The sequence below is a fragment of the Natator depressus genome, chromosome 7 (genome assembly GCF_965152275.1).
Source record: "Natator depressus isolate rNatDep1 chromosome 7, rNatDep2.hap1, whole genome shotgun sequence".
NCBI classification, from domain to species: domain Eukaryota; kingdom Metazoa; phylum Chordata; order Testudines; family Cheloniidae; genus Natator; species Natator depressus.
In genome coordinates, this window is record NC_134240.1 from 10,085,467 (window position 1) to 10,106,457 (window position 20,991).

The following is a 20,991-nucleotide window of genomic DNA, read 5'->3' on the forward strand; positions in this document are numbered from 1 at the left end:
ATTTCCTTCTGTGATCTTAAACTGGTCAGTCAACCTGCCTGCCTCAGTTTCCCCACCTAACATCGTGATAATGGTACTTACTTATTGGACTATCCTCCTGGAGATGTTTTGGGGATTCATATTTACAAAGAGCTTTGAAGATAAAGTCACCACTTAAATGCTACAAATTACCATTACTGCATCAAATTCTTCAGTTAACACTTAATGCTTACTTAGGCAAAACTCTCACTGAATTTATTGGGAGTTTGAGTAAGGACTGCAGAATTTGGCCCACAAGCTTTATTTTCAAGGTCTGTAGTGACGTTGGCTTTATCTTCCATATTCTACTTCAAGTTGAAAGATAATAGAAGCTCTACTTGGGGAAGAAAAGAATCTGAATCACATATACCCAATGAAAGGCAAGAGATGAACTAATGCGGTCAGAGATCGAGGTACAGTAGTACAGCAAATAAAAAAAAATAGGGAAAGCAACTCAGACCTGAGTTTGACAGTGCACTATGGCAACAGAAACAAAAACAAACAAACAAAAAGAGACCAATATAATTTTGGGCTACAAAGGCAGAAGCATCAGAGCACAGAACAGTGAGAAAACAGCCCCTCTCTGGGGGACTCTGATGTGACTCCACTTGAACTCCTGCATTTAGTTGTGGACACCTCATTGCCAGAAATACACTGAGAAACCGGAATTCAGAAGGGAATAATAACAAAAGTTATCATCAATAATAAATAAGAAAAATGATCAGGGGTCTGGAAGGATTGATTTATTAGAATAGATCTAAAGAATTAAAGACGTACAGTTGGGCAAAAGAGACAGCTATGTAGGGGACATGATAACATCTACACATTTGAAGAGTTTGAACATGAAGAATGGAGAGCAATTGTTTAGAGCAGTGGGCTCTGGGAGGGAGTTTGGGTGTGGGCTCTGGGCTGGGGCAGGGAGTTGGGGTGCAGGAGGAGGTGAGGGGCGGCGCTTACCCCTGGCAGCTCCTGAAAGCAACTGGCGCATTTCTCTGGCTGCGGCTCCTAGGCGGGGAGGACCAAGGGGTCTCCGTGCGCTACCCCTGCCCACAGGCACTGTCCCACAGCTCCCATTGGCAGGAGCTGCAGAGTTGGCGCTCAGGATAGGTGCGCCATGTGGAGGCCCCCTGAATCTCCCCCACCAGGGGCCGCAGGGACATGCCGCCACTTCCCGGAGCAGAGCCAGGGAGCCTGTCTTAGCCCCGCTGTGCCTCCAGAGGGGGAGGAGTTGATGAGCAGGGACCATGGACCCCCTGAAGTACCCTCGGGGGACTCCCAGGGGTCTGCAGACCTCAGTTTGAGAAACACTGTGTTTAGAGAGTTACAAGGACTGTAATTTAGACAAATGGGATGAAATTAAGAAAAGGATAATTTAGGAACCAGGGAATACTTCCTAAGTGTCATGTTATGTTATGAAATAGTATTCTAAGGAGAGTGGTGAAAATCCCACTGTTACTTCAGGCTTCTAAATACTAGAATTGCAAAAACAACAGGAAACGTAATGTAGGGAACAATTCTATATTGTCATTAACCAGATGACCTATTTGGTCGCTCGTATCTCTAGCTCCCATAATTTAGCCATCCTGACTAGTAGCCTACACCAAAAACTACACATTTATGCATATTATCTTTTATTTGGAGATGGTCTATTGGTTTTAGCCTTCTGAATTTGTAACAACCCTGCAAAGCCTAATAATATTTAGGCTTCCTAAAGAAGCTGCAAATATAGGACCCCTGTTGAGGCTCTACAGCCCAAAATACAGTAAAAAATTATTATACGATATCATAACGGTTTCAGAGTACTCTTGACGCAGCAAATCGATGGTTTGGGTGAACATGGAATGTAAACGGAACCGTCTTCAAATAAAAATGTTCAAGTCTTACAACAATAATGGACTAGTAGAACAAAAAAAACCCCATTCACTTCTGTGATAAGTCTTCTCCACCAACTCCCAATAAAGACATGTTGTCAAGGTATAGGTCTATACTATGGGCGGGATCTTGAAAAGCACCCAGCATTGACCTCACTCTGTGCCCACTGAAGCCAACGGGAGTTTTGGCATGGACTTCAACTGAAGCCTATTAGGCCAAAGCAGAGAACTTGGCAAATCTCAGCCTAAATGTATATAGTACATTGTTCCTTATCGTTAATTAGCAATGTATTTGCATACATACACCCACACCCTTTTCTTACCTGAAGGGCTGGCTGTTTGTCATTCCTCTTGGGCGACTTTAATCCACTAACTTGTTGCTGCTGCTGTTGCTGCAGTAGAAACTGTCGTGCCACCTGCAGAGCCTGGAAGAAAAGAAAGAATTTTAAAAATTGAGTTTGCACTGTACAAAATTTGGAAAGCTGCACGCACAGTATTTGATCAGGACATCCCTTTGAACATCAGATGTCGATCTACTCCCAGAAGCACACTCACCAAAGAAATCCTGAGGCATGTTTGTGCTCATACTACAGTGGCTTCCATTAAAAATCGGAGCACGCACACACAATGGTGTGACATACCATTATCTCTCCCATTTTAACCATACGGAAATACGAAGATAGTGGAGTTCCTGCTACTATGTGGTAACTGTGCGTAACTGCTGATTTTTCCATGGTGACTACTGTAGATTTATCTAACTGTATGTAGCTGGAAAGGCCCAGACATCCCATCAGATTGGCTTGGATGTTGGGCCCTAGGCAAATGGCTTACTATAAAGACTTGGCAGGCTTCACACTCTTTTTGTTCCCAACTGGGCCATTATAGTCTGGCATTTCTGCAGCAAAGCAGGGCAGTTAACTGGATTCTCCCTTCTAGGAGGGGTGTTAATACATGTGTTGTACGTCATTATAACAGGTGCAATCCTCCTAGGGCCAGAATAGGCAGGAGAGGTTTCTGGAAATTTACCATAGAAGGAGCAGCCAGAGGCAGTGGCATTAGGCAAGAGAGACACAACGCAATAAAAGGAGGCATTCAGGCTAAGGAGGCACTGCTTTTTAATGTCAATAACGCTTCTTTGTAAAGGCTTGGTTGGTAGTGGGAGCCATGTGAAGGTAAGGGGGAGAGAGGGCAGAGAAAAACAGCCCAAGGAGAATGTGCTGTATCCCCTGCACCCCAAAAGAGTCCGACAAGATTGTGGCACATCAACTACAGAGCCCATGAGCAAGCTTCAATGGGAAGTGAGTAAAGAGTAACCAGGGAGCGTTGTACCTTTAAGAGGGGACTTAAGGGTGAGGCCTGATTCCTGGGAGAAAGGTAAGAGACAGATCAGGTATTGCTGGAACATTATGAAACACTCCCCCAACACTGAGAAATGGGCTCAGAACTGGAGCCAGGCAGCCGTGAAAAGCCTACACTGCTTGATGGGGGAAAGAAGGGAGGAGGAGACAGAAAATGGGAAGAATGTCCCTCGCCCTAGCCCATTTGCAGACGCTTAGTGCACTCACCAGCATTTCAGATGCAAAGGTGAGGGCCACTGGAGAGAGCCTGCCTGCAAGAGCCAAAAACTATCTGTGGGGGACATCTGGAAATTAAGATGCCTAGAAGAGTTGCCTGGGACCCTAGCCTGCTGTCTCACTGGAGGATTCACCATTGCTGGACTCAGGGTTTCTCTGTCTCCTTGGAGATGTTCAGTACATGTGTAGGTGTGAAAGTGGGCAGACTGAAGACTTCATTAATGTAAAACAAGAAAAATAGTCCCATTGCAAGATGCCTACATGGAAGGAGGGAGAGAGACTGCCACACTCCTACTGCGTATGCTCTTGGAGACATTTAATTAATGCACGTTCGATGGAGGAATGAAATTTGTTTAGGGGTTTCATTGTGTATGTGTGTGTCTCATGAATGGCTTCTTCTACATGTAAAGTGTTAAATGTACAGGATAGTTCCTAGATCAGCTGGGAAAGGCTTGGTGATGAGGAGAATTTCTACATGAAGGGACCCACTGACTTCAAAGTGGCTCCTCAGGATGCTCAGCACCGCACAGGATGGTGCCCTCAAACAGCAAGATGTCACTCTCTTTTAAACACACACCTTCAGGACCAGAGCCTGGCTTCATGAAGGGGCCTGACAGTCACTGCAGCTGGCCGTAGGGGTTTCCCTGGAGGGAGCGAACCCCCAGGTGGCAAACAGCCAGTGAGGCCTGCTCTTACATCTTTCCCTCCCAGCCCCCAGCCCTGAAGCAGCGAGGAAGGGAACGTTGGTTGTAGCACCACTGCACTACAGCGATCAGCCGCTGGTGAATTAGTCCGTGGGGTTGTTCTAAACCAGGGTTTCTCCATCCAGGGGTCAGGACCCAATATTGGGTTGCCACAATGTTTCAAAGGGTCGTGTGACCGTTCCTGTGGCTCCCATCCCACAACGCTGGATGGGCTTGCCTCCCTGCTTCAGGCACTGCAACCTCCGGGGCCCAGAGCCACGCTCAGTCATCCCCACAGCACAGGAACTGCAGGATCCACCACTGTGGGGTGAGTGCTGGGCCGGACCCAACACCCTCCAGGGGGTAGTATCGGACTGAAACCACCCTAGGGCCTCCGTCCCCAGACTATTTACAGGGCCGCGACAGGCCACAGACATTTAAAAATGGGTCCTGAGCTCCAAAAGGTTGAGAACCACTGCTCTAAACCATGCTGTGAGGGACAGAGAATAAGGCTCAAGAAAGGGGAGGCACAAACAGCTTCCTCCTGCTTCTGTGCTTACTGAGTGCAGCTAAGGATTTTGTCTCTTCTCCTTTCCCTGCTCCTGCCCTTGATTTCAGTGGGAGAGGAAGGTACACATTGGATTTTCGGAAACACTCAGCACCTTGCAGAACAGGGCTCCTGGAGTGCTGAGAGTTTTGCTGTACCCTTGTTTCATGGCTGATTTGCCAGTGCACTATGGAGGAGACCCTCCCCTCATATCCTGCCTTCATTCACCTTGATAGCGCTGTTTTCAATATGCGCTTTAATAACAAGTCTTTGTCAGATCAGTAAAGATTTTAAACACGGCTGTGTTTTCGAGCAGAGATTGGTGGGGTAAAAGTAAACATAAAATCAGATTCTAAATTTAGGGATAGCCATTCAAAGCTCAGTGCACCTGCCACACACCGAAAAAAATGGCATTTTGACGTGCATGTGTATCTGTGTCCTGCGATCCTTAAAGGGTGCAAGGAGCGTGAGAAGCTGTCAGCTATGCACACAAATCATATCCTCAAAGAAACTGTGTGTGCGCGCACGCGCACACACATGTACGTGTGCAAGGACTACTCTGGTAGTTCAGCCTACAAGACAGAAGATTCTGTTGGCCATGAATTAATAAAATCCGGCAGGAAAGACTGGGAGATCTTTCAGTGGAACTTGCTATGCATAGTGAAGGCAAAATATTATTTTTAGGCGTGGACTGATTAGATTTTTTTGCTGTAAATGTCAATTTCACCATATTCACAAAACAAGAAAAATAATATTTCCATTGATGATAATCAAAATTTACAGATAGACAAAGTAAGTAAAATGCTGCTGGAGAACTTATTAGAGTTTGATTTAGGGATATTTACTTTATGTATTTTGACATGTGATGTTGACAATTTGTGTTTAATAGTTATATAGCTTTAGCTTTTTGAATCCCAACATCTACAGTCATTAAATAATTATCTAACCCCCACATAATTTCCCACAACAGTGAAAATGTAAAACAATAAACACAGAAAAATGCTTAGATCCCATAATCTTCTAACTGTGAAAATTAAAATTGATAAAAAAATTTAAATGCTTAAAAATAATCAATATTATGCTTTGCAATTATATTTTAAAAATGAATTCCTCCAAGTCGAGTTATTTCTATTTAATTAACCTGGTTGGTTGTTAAAATGCCTCAAAGGGTGGGTCAGGAGCAGCAGAAAGATTCCTACATGGCTTATGGGGATGGACAAAGAATGCTCACCAACTTAACAGTGGTGTTGTGCAGCTTATATAATTAATTAATACTTGGTAATGCACTCTGAGTTTCTCAGACAAGAAATGCCATACAGTACAAATGCAACATATTATTATATATTAAGACTGGCTCTACAGAAGAATAATTCCAGATAAAAGTGCAATCAAATGATCATTTTAGTTCCCAGTAATTGGATTCAATAGGCCACAAAAAAAAACAAAAACAAAAAACCACCCCACACAGGAGCCTCTCTTTAAACATATATCAAACAATCAGCACATCCCTAACCTTTCAAGCTACAGCCTTTTTGAATAAAACATCTTCAGCTTATAGATATTATTCCAAAAAGAACCAGCCACCATATGTGTTGTCTCTTTGAAATACAGTTGCTATAGCAGACCTTGCATGCATTTCATGTGATATGATCATATTCTATCCGTTCTGGCAGCTGAGAGGTTGCACGACTAAAACTGGCTGCCAGAAATTTTTGAAGATCCCCAGAACAACTAGCCGTGCAAGAAACGACTGGCTTCTACTCGAGCTGGCTGTGAAACTCTCTGCAGCCAGACTGATGATTGCTGTGATCGTGAAGCCTTAAAGCCAGATCTCTCCAAGTGGAACAGTCCTGCCCTAAAGCTGGACAGCCACGCACTGTCCGACCCAAGCTCAGTGCTTTGGTCAATTAGCTGGTCAGGTAGATTGTGTGGGTAGGGAGCAGCTGAAAAGCAGCTTTCCAGTCTAGGGTTGCCAATTCAGGTTGGACGTATTCCTGGAGGTTTCATCACATGACATAATCTTTAATTAAAGATTAACCTTTAATTCCTGGAGACTCCAGCACAATCCTGGAGGTTTGGCAATGCTATTCCATTCCCATACCCCAGGCATGTGCCTAAGTAGTGAAGACCTGAAGATAGGTGACCAGATAGCAAGTGTGAAAAATTGGGACAGTGGGTGGGGGGTAATAGGTGCCTATGTAAGACAAAAGCCTCAAACACTGGGACTGTCCTTATAACAGCAGGACATCTGGACACCCTACCTGAGCAACGACAGAACCAAACCCTTGCTCAGCGGGCTGGACTCCTTCACTGCCCCCTTCAGCTGCCGAGATCCCGGCAACTGAGTGAGGGCAGATCTGACCCTCTGATTACTTCATACAGCTCTTTCCTGTCCCTACACAAGCACCAGCAGATGATGCGAGCCAGGAGAACTCCCTCCACCAACCCCACCCCACTACCAGCACTGAGAACTGGTGGTGTGGAGGCAGGGGGTGAAAGAGGTTCAGAGCAACCGCACAAGGAGAGATCAGTATAGGGAGAGGGCAGAAGAGAAGGAGACAAATCAGGTTGGGGAAACAAAGGGTGAGAGCAGCAGGTGAGGTGCAGAAGAGAGTCACAGAGACTATGTGAGAGGGAAGGAGCAACAAGGGAAGAGACCATATCAGAGTGATGGGTCAGCACTGGGGCAAGCAGCGGGAACGAAGACAGCCCAGAGGAATGCAGTACCAAACAGCACTTTCCATATCTTCTCCTTCGTGGTTTGGCTCTTCTGCTTATTAAGTCCAACAACAGATAAGCCTGCCTCTAAAATGTGGAATGTTGCTTGTGGAGAGGAACAGCTCCCAGGTACGGTTCTTACTGCCGATCTGCACCAAGCTACCATTAGGTCTCCAGCAGTACTGCTTCTTCCCGGTCACTTTGTCTTCCTCTAATTTTTTCTCAACTTTCTCCACCCCCACCTGAGATCAATGCCCCTTGGCTATGTCATTTTAAAGTCTAAACCACAGTCGTCATACACGTGGGGAAGAGAAAGAGGGGTGTGTAAAAGAAAGGAATGATTAGCTTAGTAGGGAAAGCGTTAGCCTTCTTTCTTCACTCCTGCAGATGCTATGTCAAGCCCATTTGGAGTACACCTTTTGAAATTAATTTGCTGATCTCAATTCAGCCCCAGTGGACAGAAACCATCATTACACCAGCACTCATCATTTAATACAATCCGACAATCGCTGCTCAAGAGAGAAAGTGTTTCAGTACTAGCTCAGTTCTGGATCACCTCTTTTCCCGTAGACACAATAACCACTCCTGTGCAAGGCTGAGATTTACAGGTCAGCTTGGGAAACCTGTTGTGGACGCCAGCACCATAAAAATACTCCAAGCAAGCGTATAAGGAAAAATTAATTTGACAGCAAATTCAGTCCCTAAGCCATCATCAGCACAAAGATTCACAATCAAGACTGTATTTGAATACACTATCCTGTATGAGTAGAAGGCATGTTTTTATTTATATATAAATTCATTGCTGATAGGTGTTAGACTGTCAGCAATGGAGACTAAAGCCCTTTACCAATCCATAGGACTATTACACAGCTATCTTTCCCTTGCTGCCCTGCTCACCTGCCTTGTTCTTGCCTGGTTGAACGGGGCACGAGAGGGTAGTTCCTTACCCCATTTGATACTTGCTTCTGCCAAGACTGGAAGCAGAAGTGCTGGTACCACTAACCGCCAGCTGTGAGAATGGTTTTGGTGACACGGTTGCCTCTTTGCTAGAAAGTGGACAGACCCCACCAAGCTCATTTCACACAGACCCCAAACAACAGTGAGCATGCTCTTTTGTAAGCGTGCAGCTGTCAGGGAGTGTCTGTTTCTACGGCTAGAAAGACAATTAAATCCTGTATTTCAGGGACTTTGTAAAAATAAACAACATAGTAAGTGTCCAAGTCTTGGTGTCATTGAATCCAGTGAGAGTTTTACCAATGACTTCAGCATAATGCTGGCACAGCATCTTTTGGCCAATGCTCCCAATGCTCGATTTACAAAGGATATAAGGGAGATACTTCACTCACCACTGAAACACAACCTATGGGATGGAAGGCAGCAGCCATTTAACATTTCTCAACCAATTCTACATAGAGGGGAATAACTTATCCCTTTGAGATGATCAGGACATGGTGGTTTTTGTTCGTTTTCTTGCCAAGTTAGGCAAAATGCAACTACTCAGCTGTTTGCCCAGGACACCCAGTCTCCTACAGCTTAAGTTGTTGCTGGTACCAAACACTTTCATTATGAGCAACTCAATCTTTCAATTTCCACAACCATTTTAAAGTCATAAACACAAGACTGGGGGGCAACATTTTGCTCTCTATATAAATCTGGAGCAACTCCAATGACTTCAGAAAACCAGCAGCTGCTAAGCTGAGAAGGGGATTAAGGGTGGGAAACACTGCAGGGGGGAAAAATGGTAAAAAAAAGTTTTTTACAAACCGAAGGGCCATGTAAATGTACAGTGCCGTGTACAATCTTTACAGGAACTGTACATGTGAAAAATAATTACAACGTCCAGCCCTACAGAGCCTCTTGTTAACTGTTTCTCTTCAATATACGATGGCATTGGCTCTCAAGCTGTTTTTCCATGAGACCCTATTTTTATCAAAGCAAATGAGCTCCAGCACTACCCTCCAGGTTCTCAATATTCACACTGATCAGCAAGTAATGAAACACGCGACCACTAAAGGATATACAGTTATGGTAGCCTGGGCCGAGTACACTTCAGTGAGAGGCCTAACACACTACAGCTTGTTTCTCTCCCCAAAGCTTTTCCAGATGCAGTAAGGCTGACCCAGGCAAACTGGAGAGTGACATGTGAACCCTGGGAAACAGGGGCCTATAGGCCCAGGTAAAGAGCTCAAGTGGGACTGTACAGGGAAAGGAAATAATGGCTCAAGGGAAGCCCCCATAACCCTAATCTACTTTTCCAATCTTCTCCTGTTTGAGCCCCCAGCCTTGAGGCAGACAGCAACCACCTCCTCTTCCCCGCATATGGCTCCAAGCTACCTGGGCACCACTGGGGGACATGGGGTGAGAAGGGAAGAAGAAAGGGAATATTAACAGCAGAGGTTATAAAGTCTCTCTGCACTCAGTGCTAGCACCAAAACCCCCTCTGAGCAGGAGTTGCTACTGCAGGGGAAACCCTGTCGAGTCCCTGCAGCTCTAAAGAGGGCTAACAGGGTGAAAAATAATGGCCTATGATATGAACAGGCTTGGAAGGATTAGATATTTATCAGTAAACGTAAATGTCCATTTCACTCTACATAGACAGAACAAGGGAAAATATTTCCATCGGTAATAGCTGAAATTTACAGACAGGTAACATAAGAAAGTACATGAGAACTTGCTGGAGAATGGTATCGGAGCTTGATTTAAGGATTTCACTTTACATTTTGACATGTTATGTTGACAGTTTGTGTGTGTTAACAGTTATAAAACTTTAACTTCCTGAACCCCAACATCTACTATCATTAAATAGCTATTGTCTGACCGCTCCTCCCATAATTTCCCAGAACTGTGAAAACTTAAATAAACAAAACTGAAAAAAAAAATGCTTAAAAATAAACACTGATATTATCTGTCAAAATTATGTATAAAAAAACAACGAGTTCTGCCAAGCATAGATATAAAGGAGGTCAGACTAGTTGATTGGACAGGCCCTTATGAATCTATGAAAGCATGTGAGTGAGACTTCAGTACATGCTGAAAGATTCACACAGGGAATCAAGAATTTGGATTTGCTGACTGTCAAAGGTCTAAATAAAAAGATGGACAAGAGTTTTAGGCCCCATGCAGACCAATCCATGCTCAACCATCATATCCCTCAAATGCCCCTCATTCCAAGGGGCATCACTTGATCTAGTTCCAGTGCTACCTGTACGTTTCACATACATTTTGTGCCCTGCCCGTTTTTTTGTGGTTGATAGTTATTTACATCAGAAATAGAGAATCACAGGTTACAGAATGAACCATTTACAATACAGAACAAAATCCCTATATGCTTTTCAATTCCCGCATGGATCTTTTTTTATGTCCCTTCTTTTGGGACTTTGCCACAGATGCTGCCCCATATGTGGGCCTGGGTAGATGGAGAGATATCCCCAGCAATAAGCATAGGGCTCATAGTTTGAGAAAACCTCCTCTATGAGGGGAAAGATGGTAGCATCTAAGCAGCACGTTACTAGTAATCAGGGCTGATAACATGGCAGTCTGAGGAGCATGGGTAGCAGAAGCAGGAAGTGACCTCTTTGCCAGTATCACAGTCTTACTGTGATTTTAATTATACTCTTAAAAAACAAAACAAAAAACAACCCCCCAAAAAAAACCCCAGGAAATCAAGACCATGCCTGGAAAGAGTTTTACCCCAACCCAGACTTCCAGATGTGAGACATTCCTCCCTGACCTTGCAAGAATAACATGAAGTCATGTTTTCACACAATTAGACCTTTTTAAAAAATCCCTGCAGTGTTTCAGGCACAAAAAGGTTCTTCAGTATCAGACATATAAGATTTCTGATCATCCATTTTTCTTCAAGCTTAACAACATTTTAGTGGCCTCAGGCATAGGCTAAGTTAGGTAATATTGCAATGGCAGCTGAACAGACCAGCTCCAAACCACTCCTTTTCTGTGGAGACCCTACAGGGTTTTCTTGCTTTTATTCAGTCATGCCTGGGAAGTGCTGTTAGATTCAGCCAGTATTTGTCAATTGTCTCCTCTTTCGCAGCTCCCAACCATCTTTACACACTACTCTGTTCCACAGCTCCTGGGACTGGAGAAGCACAATGCCATCACCAAGCTCTGAAGTCTGGATACACTATAGTTTCAGGGTTGGTTAATTTCACTCCCAATCCTCTTTCTTGTGCTTCTCCCCTTACGGCACTTTTCCTCTGGGAGCAGCAAGTGGGGATGAGCAGAAGGGGGGAGACAGGCAGGCAGAGTCAACCTGTACGCTGGAGTGTAGCACCACTGCACCTTGGAGACGCTGAGGATCAGAACAACGTGTGGAGAGTGAGGGAGAACAGAGCAGTATGGAAAAAGGTGCAAAGCAGCAGCAGCACCAGGTGCTCTTCCTCTGGGAGGAGCAGAACAAGGGGAGGTGACCAGACCCAGCTAGCAAACTGGAAAGGAACCAAAAAGAAGAGGCGCCCAAAGAGAAGTAAAATACAGAAGATGCACAGAAAAGCAGATGTTTTCTTCCAATGTCTGATTCCTCCGCTCCTCGTAAGCCAGTGCTTTCAACCCCTTCCAGAACAGAAAAACATGCAATGGCACCTCTCTCCTCTCCACCCCCTTTTCTCCATCTCTCATACCGCACCTCTGATTTTTCTTCCCAGTCTTGCTCTTTTTCTCCTCAGTTAACCCCTGTTCTTGGCTACTCTTCCTGCCCATATCTCCCGCCTGTCCACTCTTCACCTGTCCTCCACGCATTTGTTGCAGCACAGTTGTCTCTGGAAATCTGGCGTTTACCCAGGGGACATTGGTCAGCTCTGTATATTGGTGCTGGGGGAAGGAGAAGCTTTGATAAAAATTAACTCATTCATTACATAAAGTGGTGATTGGCTGGGCCTGACTGCCTGGCTTAGGCAGATGGATGTAGCCACATATTTCCTGAGTGATTCCTTTGCTGGAGCAATACAGGGACCATTATATATTTATGCACATTCTTTTTTACCCAAGTGTTTATAATTTTCACCACTTTGTGCCCCTGAAATGTCTCCTAGCTCTATGTAGGCCAATGGAGAGGAAAAAAAGATGTTATTTTTCTCCCACAGGCCCAAATCCTTCCCCAACGGCACAGCTGTGTGCTGAGGCGTTTCTCTCCAGAAATAAGGGGAAGTACAGCAGAATAAATAAGAATCCTTCCTTCCAACACCACAGAATGGCAGAGGAGTCACGCCAGAGCTGCCATTCTGTCATTTGCATTGGAGTATCTTCTATAATGCTTGTGCCCTTTCTAGGCAGAGAGAAATGGCAGATTCACCATCCCTGCCCTAAATCCTGATGCTCATGGACACACTGAATCCCTCGCAGAGCCTAGCTCCCTAAATCCTGTCCCTCCAAAATAGAACCATGCCCCTTTGGCTTCAAGAAGGCCTTTCTAGCATTCAGAAGAGACATGGATTTGGTTCCACACAGCTCTGTCATTTTCAGATGCTGCCAGGTATGCAGGAACTACTCAGAAATTATGAAAGTTTGCAGGTGGGGCTAGGAGGGTGGTTCTTGTCCTTTCCATAAATGCTGAGAGGTGAAAGAAAGGAGGCAGACACGAAGCAAGAGACGATGGGATGCGGGGCCCAATCCAGTTATGCTACAGGTACCAGTGAATCTAGGACCAGCGCTGGCAGCAACAAAGGCTAGGAAAATTCTACTCTCTAGTCACATCTGAAATCTTCCGTGGCTCTCTTACAAAGTAACAGGCAGTAACGGAGTAAAAGGGTTTGTTCCACACTTCTCTCTTTTATTGCAAGAAAGCATTATCGAGACTCGCCAGAGCCACTTAAACATCACCTGGTAAAAGGTTCCCAAAGATCAAGAAAAACTTACCTTTATATTGGCAAGGAAAGGCCCAGAACGTTTGAGGCCTATCCCAGCGACAAAGGGGGGTTGAGCGAACACATCCTGATAGAATGAAAGCTACCTGACAAGGGCCTCAGCTCATAATGCAAACTGAACCCGAACTGAACTGTTTGAAGTATGAAAAAATCTTATGAGATGTCCAGACCGTTTTTGCAGGCTAAAGGGGAACAGATAGCCTGGATCAGTTTCTGAACTTCTGCATGTTTATCCAAAGTGAATCAGACTACTGAATATTTGGAGGACCAGCCACGGAAGGTTCTTTTCGGGCACCAGAAGTCAAGGAAATTCTCATATCCAAGAAAAGGTCCTGTACGAGTGGACACTGCCTTTTTGTGGCTATGATGTAAACTGTATATTGAACAGGGCTGCTTGCATGTTTCCATTACGTAGCCAAGATATTTTAAATATATTTTTAATCCTCGTTCTGAAACATTACAGGTCAAAATTGCATTCAGAGGCTCATGGAATAAAAACCCAATTTTCAACACAGCAAAAGTGTCAACAGCCTTAAGTTCTGTACTAACACCAATACTGTTTTTTATAAATTCTGTAATTATCCAGGGATGGAAAGCATAGTGGCAAAATTTGCATGTGAGACACAATTACTTAGGTTAGTTGAGACTTGTGAAGACTGTAGGAACTTCAAAGGGACCCTCTGTTAACAACTGAAAGACACTGAATATTGGCAGGAATAATGTTAACTACAGGTATACATTATTGGGTTCTGAATGATCTGTAACCACTCTGGAAGAAGACCTCACCATCACTGTGGACATCTCAAAGCAACCACTGTTCAGTGCACAGCAGGGGGTCAAAAAGCAAACAAAATGTTAGGATCTATAAATAATGGGATGGAAAATAACGCTGCAAATATTACAATGCCATTTTACAACTCAGTAGCACAAGCTAACCTAGAACAGTGTGTTCAGTTCTAGTAACTTTTTTTTTTAAATGGTAAAGCAGAAACAGAAGGCAGACATTCAATGAAGCTGTCCTACAAGAAATTTAAAACTGATCAAGGGATTATTTATTTATTTATTTATTAATTTTAAAATGCAACAAATTTATCCTTTGGAACTTACTTTTACAAGCTACCACCAATGTCAAGAGTGCAGTAGCATTCCAAAAAGTATTAGACAGTTGAATAGATAATAATGAGAACATCCATAGCCATACACTAGATCAAAGATCAAAATAAAAGAGGGTTTGGACCCTCATGCTTCAGGGCATCAGTCAACCTCTAACCATCAGGGGTCAGGAAGAAACTTCCGTGATGGGCAGCTTATTCCATAATTCTCTGTCTTGAGGCTTCTTGCATCTTCCTCTTAATCATCTGGTAATAGCTATGACCAGAGATGGGATACTGAACCAAACGGGCCACCGGTCCAACCTGGTATGCTAATTCCTATGTTCTCTTACACACTCTGCACTGTTGACACCACCATACCCCCTGTTACTCGGGCCCACAGCCTGGCTGTCATATTTGACTCTGCTCTCCCTCAAGATCCATAAATCATGGTTGTGTTTGAAGTGTGCTCCATTACATCTCTAAGACATGGCCTTTTGTCTTTGTTCACACCTTTAACACTCTCATAATCTCCTATCTCAAGTATGGCACCCTCTAACTCTCTGCCCTCCCAGTCTCTCCTTCTTCGGGGCCCATTCAAAACTCTAATGCTAAGAACATTTTCCTGACTTGTTATTCTGACTATACCATGGGCCTGCTGAGACCCTCTGCTAGCTCCCCCTTCTCCACTGCATCAAATTCAAGCTTTTGGTCCTTACCTTACCTAGCCCCTCTCTACTCATCGGTTCTTGTGTCCTGTCATGTCATCTTTTACCCCCTATACTAAGCCTACAATGCCAGGCTCCACTGCCTGATTGTCCATTTCTCCCACAAACTTCTCTGTGCTCACAACCCAGCCCGTTATGCAAGAAATACCCTCCTCAAACTAGTTTCATAAAGCCACTGCTTTGTCCTAACTCAGGTCCTTCCTCAGGATCCACTATCAATGTGGATCTCTTTATGCAACTTCAAAGAATCATACAATTTTTCTTTTTTGACCATAATCTAGGTCCTTGTCAAAAAGAATGACCCTTACCCTAGATAATACACCTAAGGTACAGGAGCAAGTCACTTAGTATTACAGACTAGGGGAGCTAATAAACACACGAACTGACATGCAATTCTAAGAGACAAAGAGAGATTCTGAAAGCAAGTCAGTCTATTAAATTTATACCTACCTGCACAATGTGAAACAAACTGCATCTCAGTTTCCTTTCACACAAATGTCAGTGTGATGGAATAAAGCCCTGAATAATCTTTGTACAATGTATGCTTTGTAAGATATCATTTGAAAACTCATAACTTGCTGATCAGTATTGTCCTGATAAAATAGGTGTAGCAACATTGTACGTGACGTTATAGGATTTCCCTGTATGATGTTTGAAACTCACGTAGCACCAAACTGGTTAAACAGACCTATCTCGAACAAACGAGTATATGTTTGCCTTAATTTGCATTTACGCAGTAAACAGAGTCCTCAAGCAGGGAGGGAAAACAAAGAAAACTCAAGCAGGTGGGAAAAAACAGCAGAGAACATCCTTCCACACAGACTCTGTCTCCGAGCTCCCAGACAGAAATGTTTTTCAAAAAGATGAACAAACTACAAAAAGCAGGGCAAACACCCCAAACACCTCCCCCTGCCCAGTCTGTCTCTGGCATCGCACCTAAGATGACAAAGGAAAACATCCACTGGACTCAGGGGGGAGTGGGGGGGAGTCCTGATCTGAAGAGTTTGGTCAATAATCTTGCTGGAAGCATGTGGTGAGAAATTTTACATAAATCTAAGAGTTTGTTAAGTTAGGCACTGTTAAGTGTTTTATCTTTATTTTTCTTGTAACCATTTCTGACTTTTATGCCTCATTACATGTACTCACTTAAAAGCTCTCTCTCTGTAGTTAATAAACTTTATTTTACTAATCCATTGCGTTTAAAATGAAGTGTCAGGGTAACTCAGTTTAAGATTATAAAATGGTATATTATCCCCTTCAAGGAATAATGGATTTAAAATATTTGTACTGTCCAGGAGTGGGCTGGGCAGTACAGGACACACATTTCTGGGGGGGAAGTCGCTACTGGGGATATGTTGGGGTCACCCTACAGTATAACCGAGGCTGGTGAGAGCCAGGTTGCAGCTGGCAGGCTGCAGTTACACACAGGCACTCAGGTTGTGACTTGCATCCTGGGAGGCTGTTTGTAAGTGGCCCAGGTGGGACCTATTTCAGCAAGGCATTGTAAGGCACCCCAGGTTGCAGGGCAGGGGTGGCAGGGAAAGGGTGACAGGCCCCCCCCAGTGGTCTGAATTGTACCCCAGTATGTCACCATCTTAACTTGTTTCTTTTAATTCAGTAAAAGCACCTTAAAACATGCAACCTGCTACCCACCAATCAGACAACCCCTTATTTTATTTCTTAAGTTATTTATAGTTTTTCACAGAAGATATATTCAACATTCTCTAAAACTCTCATTAGAAGCCACATACCGTCCACGATGATATTAATAAGAATTGTGTTAAAGAGAGAGAGTATCTGAAATGGATTTAGCACTGTTGTAACTCCACATTGTAACACTGGATGAAGCAATATCAGAACGGCTAACGGTGCTGTCAATATTTTGCTCAAGAGTCAACATCCCATCCTTCCACAAAACTGCAAGTGGTTCTGATTTAGTCAACCACCTAACTAAAATGAAAAAAAAAAAAACCTATGGATAGGCTGAAGCAGAAATGACTATAATAAATCTACCAAATGGAGGAACAAATAATCAGTGGTAACATTCCACTGACAAAAACATAAAAAACAGTGGATTAACTCCCAGGGGCAAACCTTGTGAGCTTTTAGAAGGTGGAGGCCACAGACCACGAAGGGTTAAGTGACTTGCTAAAAAATGACACACACAATTTCCTTTTATCATAAAACAATACCCTTATTATTTTCTGTATATCTGTTAAAGGGCATGGCCTTCTGAGTGGAAAACAAAACACAGCTTGGTCACATGTTTATTTGCTTCAGCTACTCCCTTTCCCTTCTGATAAATAATCAAACATGCCATCCAGAAAAAACAAAACCAGCGAGCTGGGAAATTTGATGGTCATCAAATAGACTATGATACCAAGAAAAGCAGCCCACTGTTCCCACAGTGAATTTTCTGCCCCACACCTACACTAACATCTGAGTAAATAACTTCAGTCACTCTTTCCATTTTCCCCATGCAATTACTCCTACTGTTAAACAAATTGTCCTTAAGGCAGTTGCAAATACCATTTTCCCCTGCAAAGAAGAACAACTTCTGAACATTAAAAAGCCAGCCTAGCAATATATTTTAAAAATATGTTTGTTGTACTTGTGGTTTGGCTGAATACAGAGCTCGATTTCTCTCACTCGCTCTCTTTTCTAGGAAGATGGGAGTTTACCGTTTAAAATTTTAAAGTGTATTAGGACCTCACGGAGGCAGAAAAAGCCTCAGTGAGGATGGATTTTCTCCATAGGTCAGGCTACATATTTTCCATTTCCTCTTATGCTTTATAGCCAGTATACGAATGCCATGAATGATCACATTAAAAAGTTGCCTACTTATTTTGGTGGACTTTCAAGGGAGAGGGGAGAATATCAAGGAAATATTGAATACTTTATTAAGTCAGTCAGCTGAACAGACAGGATAAACAACATACATGTTATAAACGCAGATTCCACAGAGACTCAATGCTATCTTTGAAAAAAGAGTTGAGATGCACAGATACCCTAATCATTAACACTGAAGACCTGGAGAGAAAGCCCCGAACATGAAAGTTAACAACCGTCACCAAAAGTGAGCGTGGTTTCCCTTTTCTTTTGTAATATCACCAGTCTGAACAACAGTAATATGAATGAGATAATAGCCATGCTTGTTTCAGCAGCCTGATCTTTATTAGCATGAAATTGGAACAAATATTAGCAAGACTGGTTCACAAATGGTGACAGAGCAAACAATTTGGGGAAGACAAAAAGAAACATTTCTGCAGACACACACTCTGAGTCTCTCTCTTTTGCTCTCTCGACTTTTTTTACTTGTGAAAACGTTAGGAAAACACACAAAACATAATGAGCATACGTAGATTCTAAGCTAAAGTCAGCCCCCATAAGGTTAATGCAACACGACTGCTTAAGCTCCAGAGATATATTTGAAAGCGACAGTGCACCAAAAGAGGAGTTAGAACTAGCCAGATCTCTTTTAAAATCTGTTTAAAAATACCCGTTGGTGGCCAACAAGGCAGTAAACTAACTGAATCATCTTATTTTGCTCTAAAAACCTGGGCTATGAATTTTTCCTACATTGCAAGAATACCTCCACAGAGGAAGATAGCAAGTGAAAAGTTCAACCCAAGCTACGTGTTCCTTTTCTCTGAACACTTACAGAGAAAATGAAGAGTTTAACAGAGTAAGCTCTTACTGTCTGTCTTTAGATTTCCGTCTTCTTGCTGTAGATGTGTTCTGGCTGTTTCTGTGAAGCGGGGGTTGAAGAATGGTAAAAAGATGTTTGAATAAACAGGAAGTGCTGTGCAGCCGAAGCGCACACTGAAGGGAAAACACACTGGAGCACTGCCCTTTGTAGGCAACAACGGGAGGTTTGCCTCCACAGTAGCAACGTCTGCTTTTATTAAAATGACAAAGAAACCACAAGAATTCCTTAAGCAATTCTTCACTTGCAAAGTTGAAAGATCAGCAGGAGCTTGCAGGTAATTTCAAAGTTGTATTTAACATCACAAAAAAAAAATCTATTAATTCTGCATTATTAAAAGCACCCTGTCTGTACGCAGAAACACATAGAATGAACTAGACCAAACAGCAGCAAAAATTCAGTTCATTTATGCAGCTAGGCAAATTCATATTTACATATAGTTTCAGTCCAGCTAGACTTTCCTACTTTCTGCAGTGGTATACATTTATGTCTAAAATTGTCTTTTAGGGTTGGCCAGACTTCATAGCTATTTTTCAAACTGCTTGATTTGTTAAAACAACAGACAACAACAACAACAACAACAGACACAACCCCCACTCCCACCCCGCTCCAACCCTTTGGATCTAACATCTTAGGAGTATGCATTCAATATTCCAGCAGATGCTTTTTCTTCTTTACATTTTCCTTTCACTCACTAAAACAAACTACCTATTTAACTCAGGATGACTCACTGACTGTCTCTCACCCCAATTATCAAAGTCCTGTCTTCTGTCATGTTGGTGACATGATACAGATATTGTCAAGAAAAGTAAACTAGGGCTTGCACTGTAAGGCAGCTTGAAAAGAGATGAACAGTCGAACATCCATATTCAATAAAAAAAAAAAAAGAGGAACAGGATTCCTTTAGAAAATGCATTGGTGTTGCGGCAACGTGCTGCTGCTGAAGGGACTGATTTGTTATTTAGCATGTAGTTTTGGACTGTCTGTCATTCTGGGTGCTAATGCTCTGCTAAAATAACTCATTGGGAGCTGTCAGTGGAATGTTTACATAGGCCCCAATCTTTTCTTCATACAAGGAAATTTTTTACTGGAATTCATCTTCTTTTGATCTCACATTCAAAGCAACAGCAGCTTGATAGACATGCAAGTCTGAAAGCAAATCCAGACGCTGAAGATAAACCGCCAGAGTATGACAGGCAGGAGCATCTAAAGCTTATAAAAATGAAGAGAACAGCATGTCGTCTGAGTATTACAATAGCAGAAATCAAGAGACATATTAGGTGGAACTGATCAGCCACAAAAACAGTTCAAAAGGCAGATCATAGAAACAGAAGACTAGTCTAGAAAAAAAATTTGGAAAGATCTGCTTTACAGAGGCATCACCTCCTTTTGAAGTACCACGTTTCCGCTCCAGCATGTAAACATAAGGGGGAAAACGGGTGTCGTGCAACGAGTCTTTTACTAACTCAGTAACTCTCACCTTAAGCTTGCCAATTAATTTGCCAACTGTACATTTTAATTAAGTATTTCTAAACATAAAATAAAAAAGTCCACCATGCCTTTACTTCCCCACTCAAAATATCACTGTTTATAATATGGAATAGTTACCCATGCTTGCCCATAAAATAACAAGCAGATTTAGAGATTTGCTGGTGGAAATTCAAGAGATGAGTAACCTCGTCCTTTGGAACATCCACCCTTTTAGGATGCACGTGTCTTAAGAGTTCTAGTTCTTCAAAGTGGCTAGTTACTGGACTGTCATTAAACTCTCCTCCTTCCCACCACTATAGACAAACTAGTTCATGAGATGATTTTATTTAAATTGAACTACGTGTGCCACAGTGTCTATAGTTAAGTACTGGAGAAGACTTGTAAGGAACTATTGCTAAAACTTTCCCAGGACATCTATACATTTTAAATTCCCCACCCCCCAAAAGCTTCTTATTTTAATTGAAGTTAGCACATATAACAAAAAAATAATTCTCAAACAATTTTGTACTGAGAGCTGTTTGTTAGCAAACATTGAATGAGCAGGCAGTAGGTTAAAGGGCAGCAGAATTCCACATTATAATTTAGCCTGCGGTTATTTCTGATTAAGAACACCCTCCGGGACAGCAAAGCAAGATCATCTTTTGCAGTGGGCATAGCTTTTTAAATTACCCTCTTCTGCATAATA

At 42.9% G+C, this 20,991-nt stretch overlaps 1 protein-coding gene across 14 annotated transcripts in view; it reads right to left on the reverse strand.

The window, feature by feature from the left end:
* Positions 1-20,991, reverse strand: part of FOXP1 (forkhead box P1) — a 494,830-nt gene that overhangs the window by 134,740 nt on the left and 339,099 nt on the right. For 12 of the 14 annotated variants that reach the window (XM_074957494.1, XM_074957490.1, XM_074957489.1 and 9 more), the window contains one exon: positions 2,213-2,314. In XM_074957494.1, the coding sequence (XP_074813595.1) occupies positions 2,213-2,314 (102 nt within the window). Of the gene's footprint in view, positions 1-2,212; positions 2,315-18,770; positions 18,952-20,991 lie in introns of those variants that run through there. The other 2 variants (XM_074957492.1, XM_074957491.1) reach the window with 2 other exon arrangements.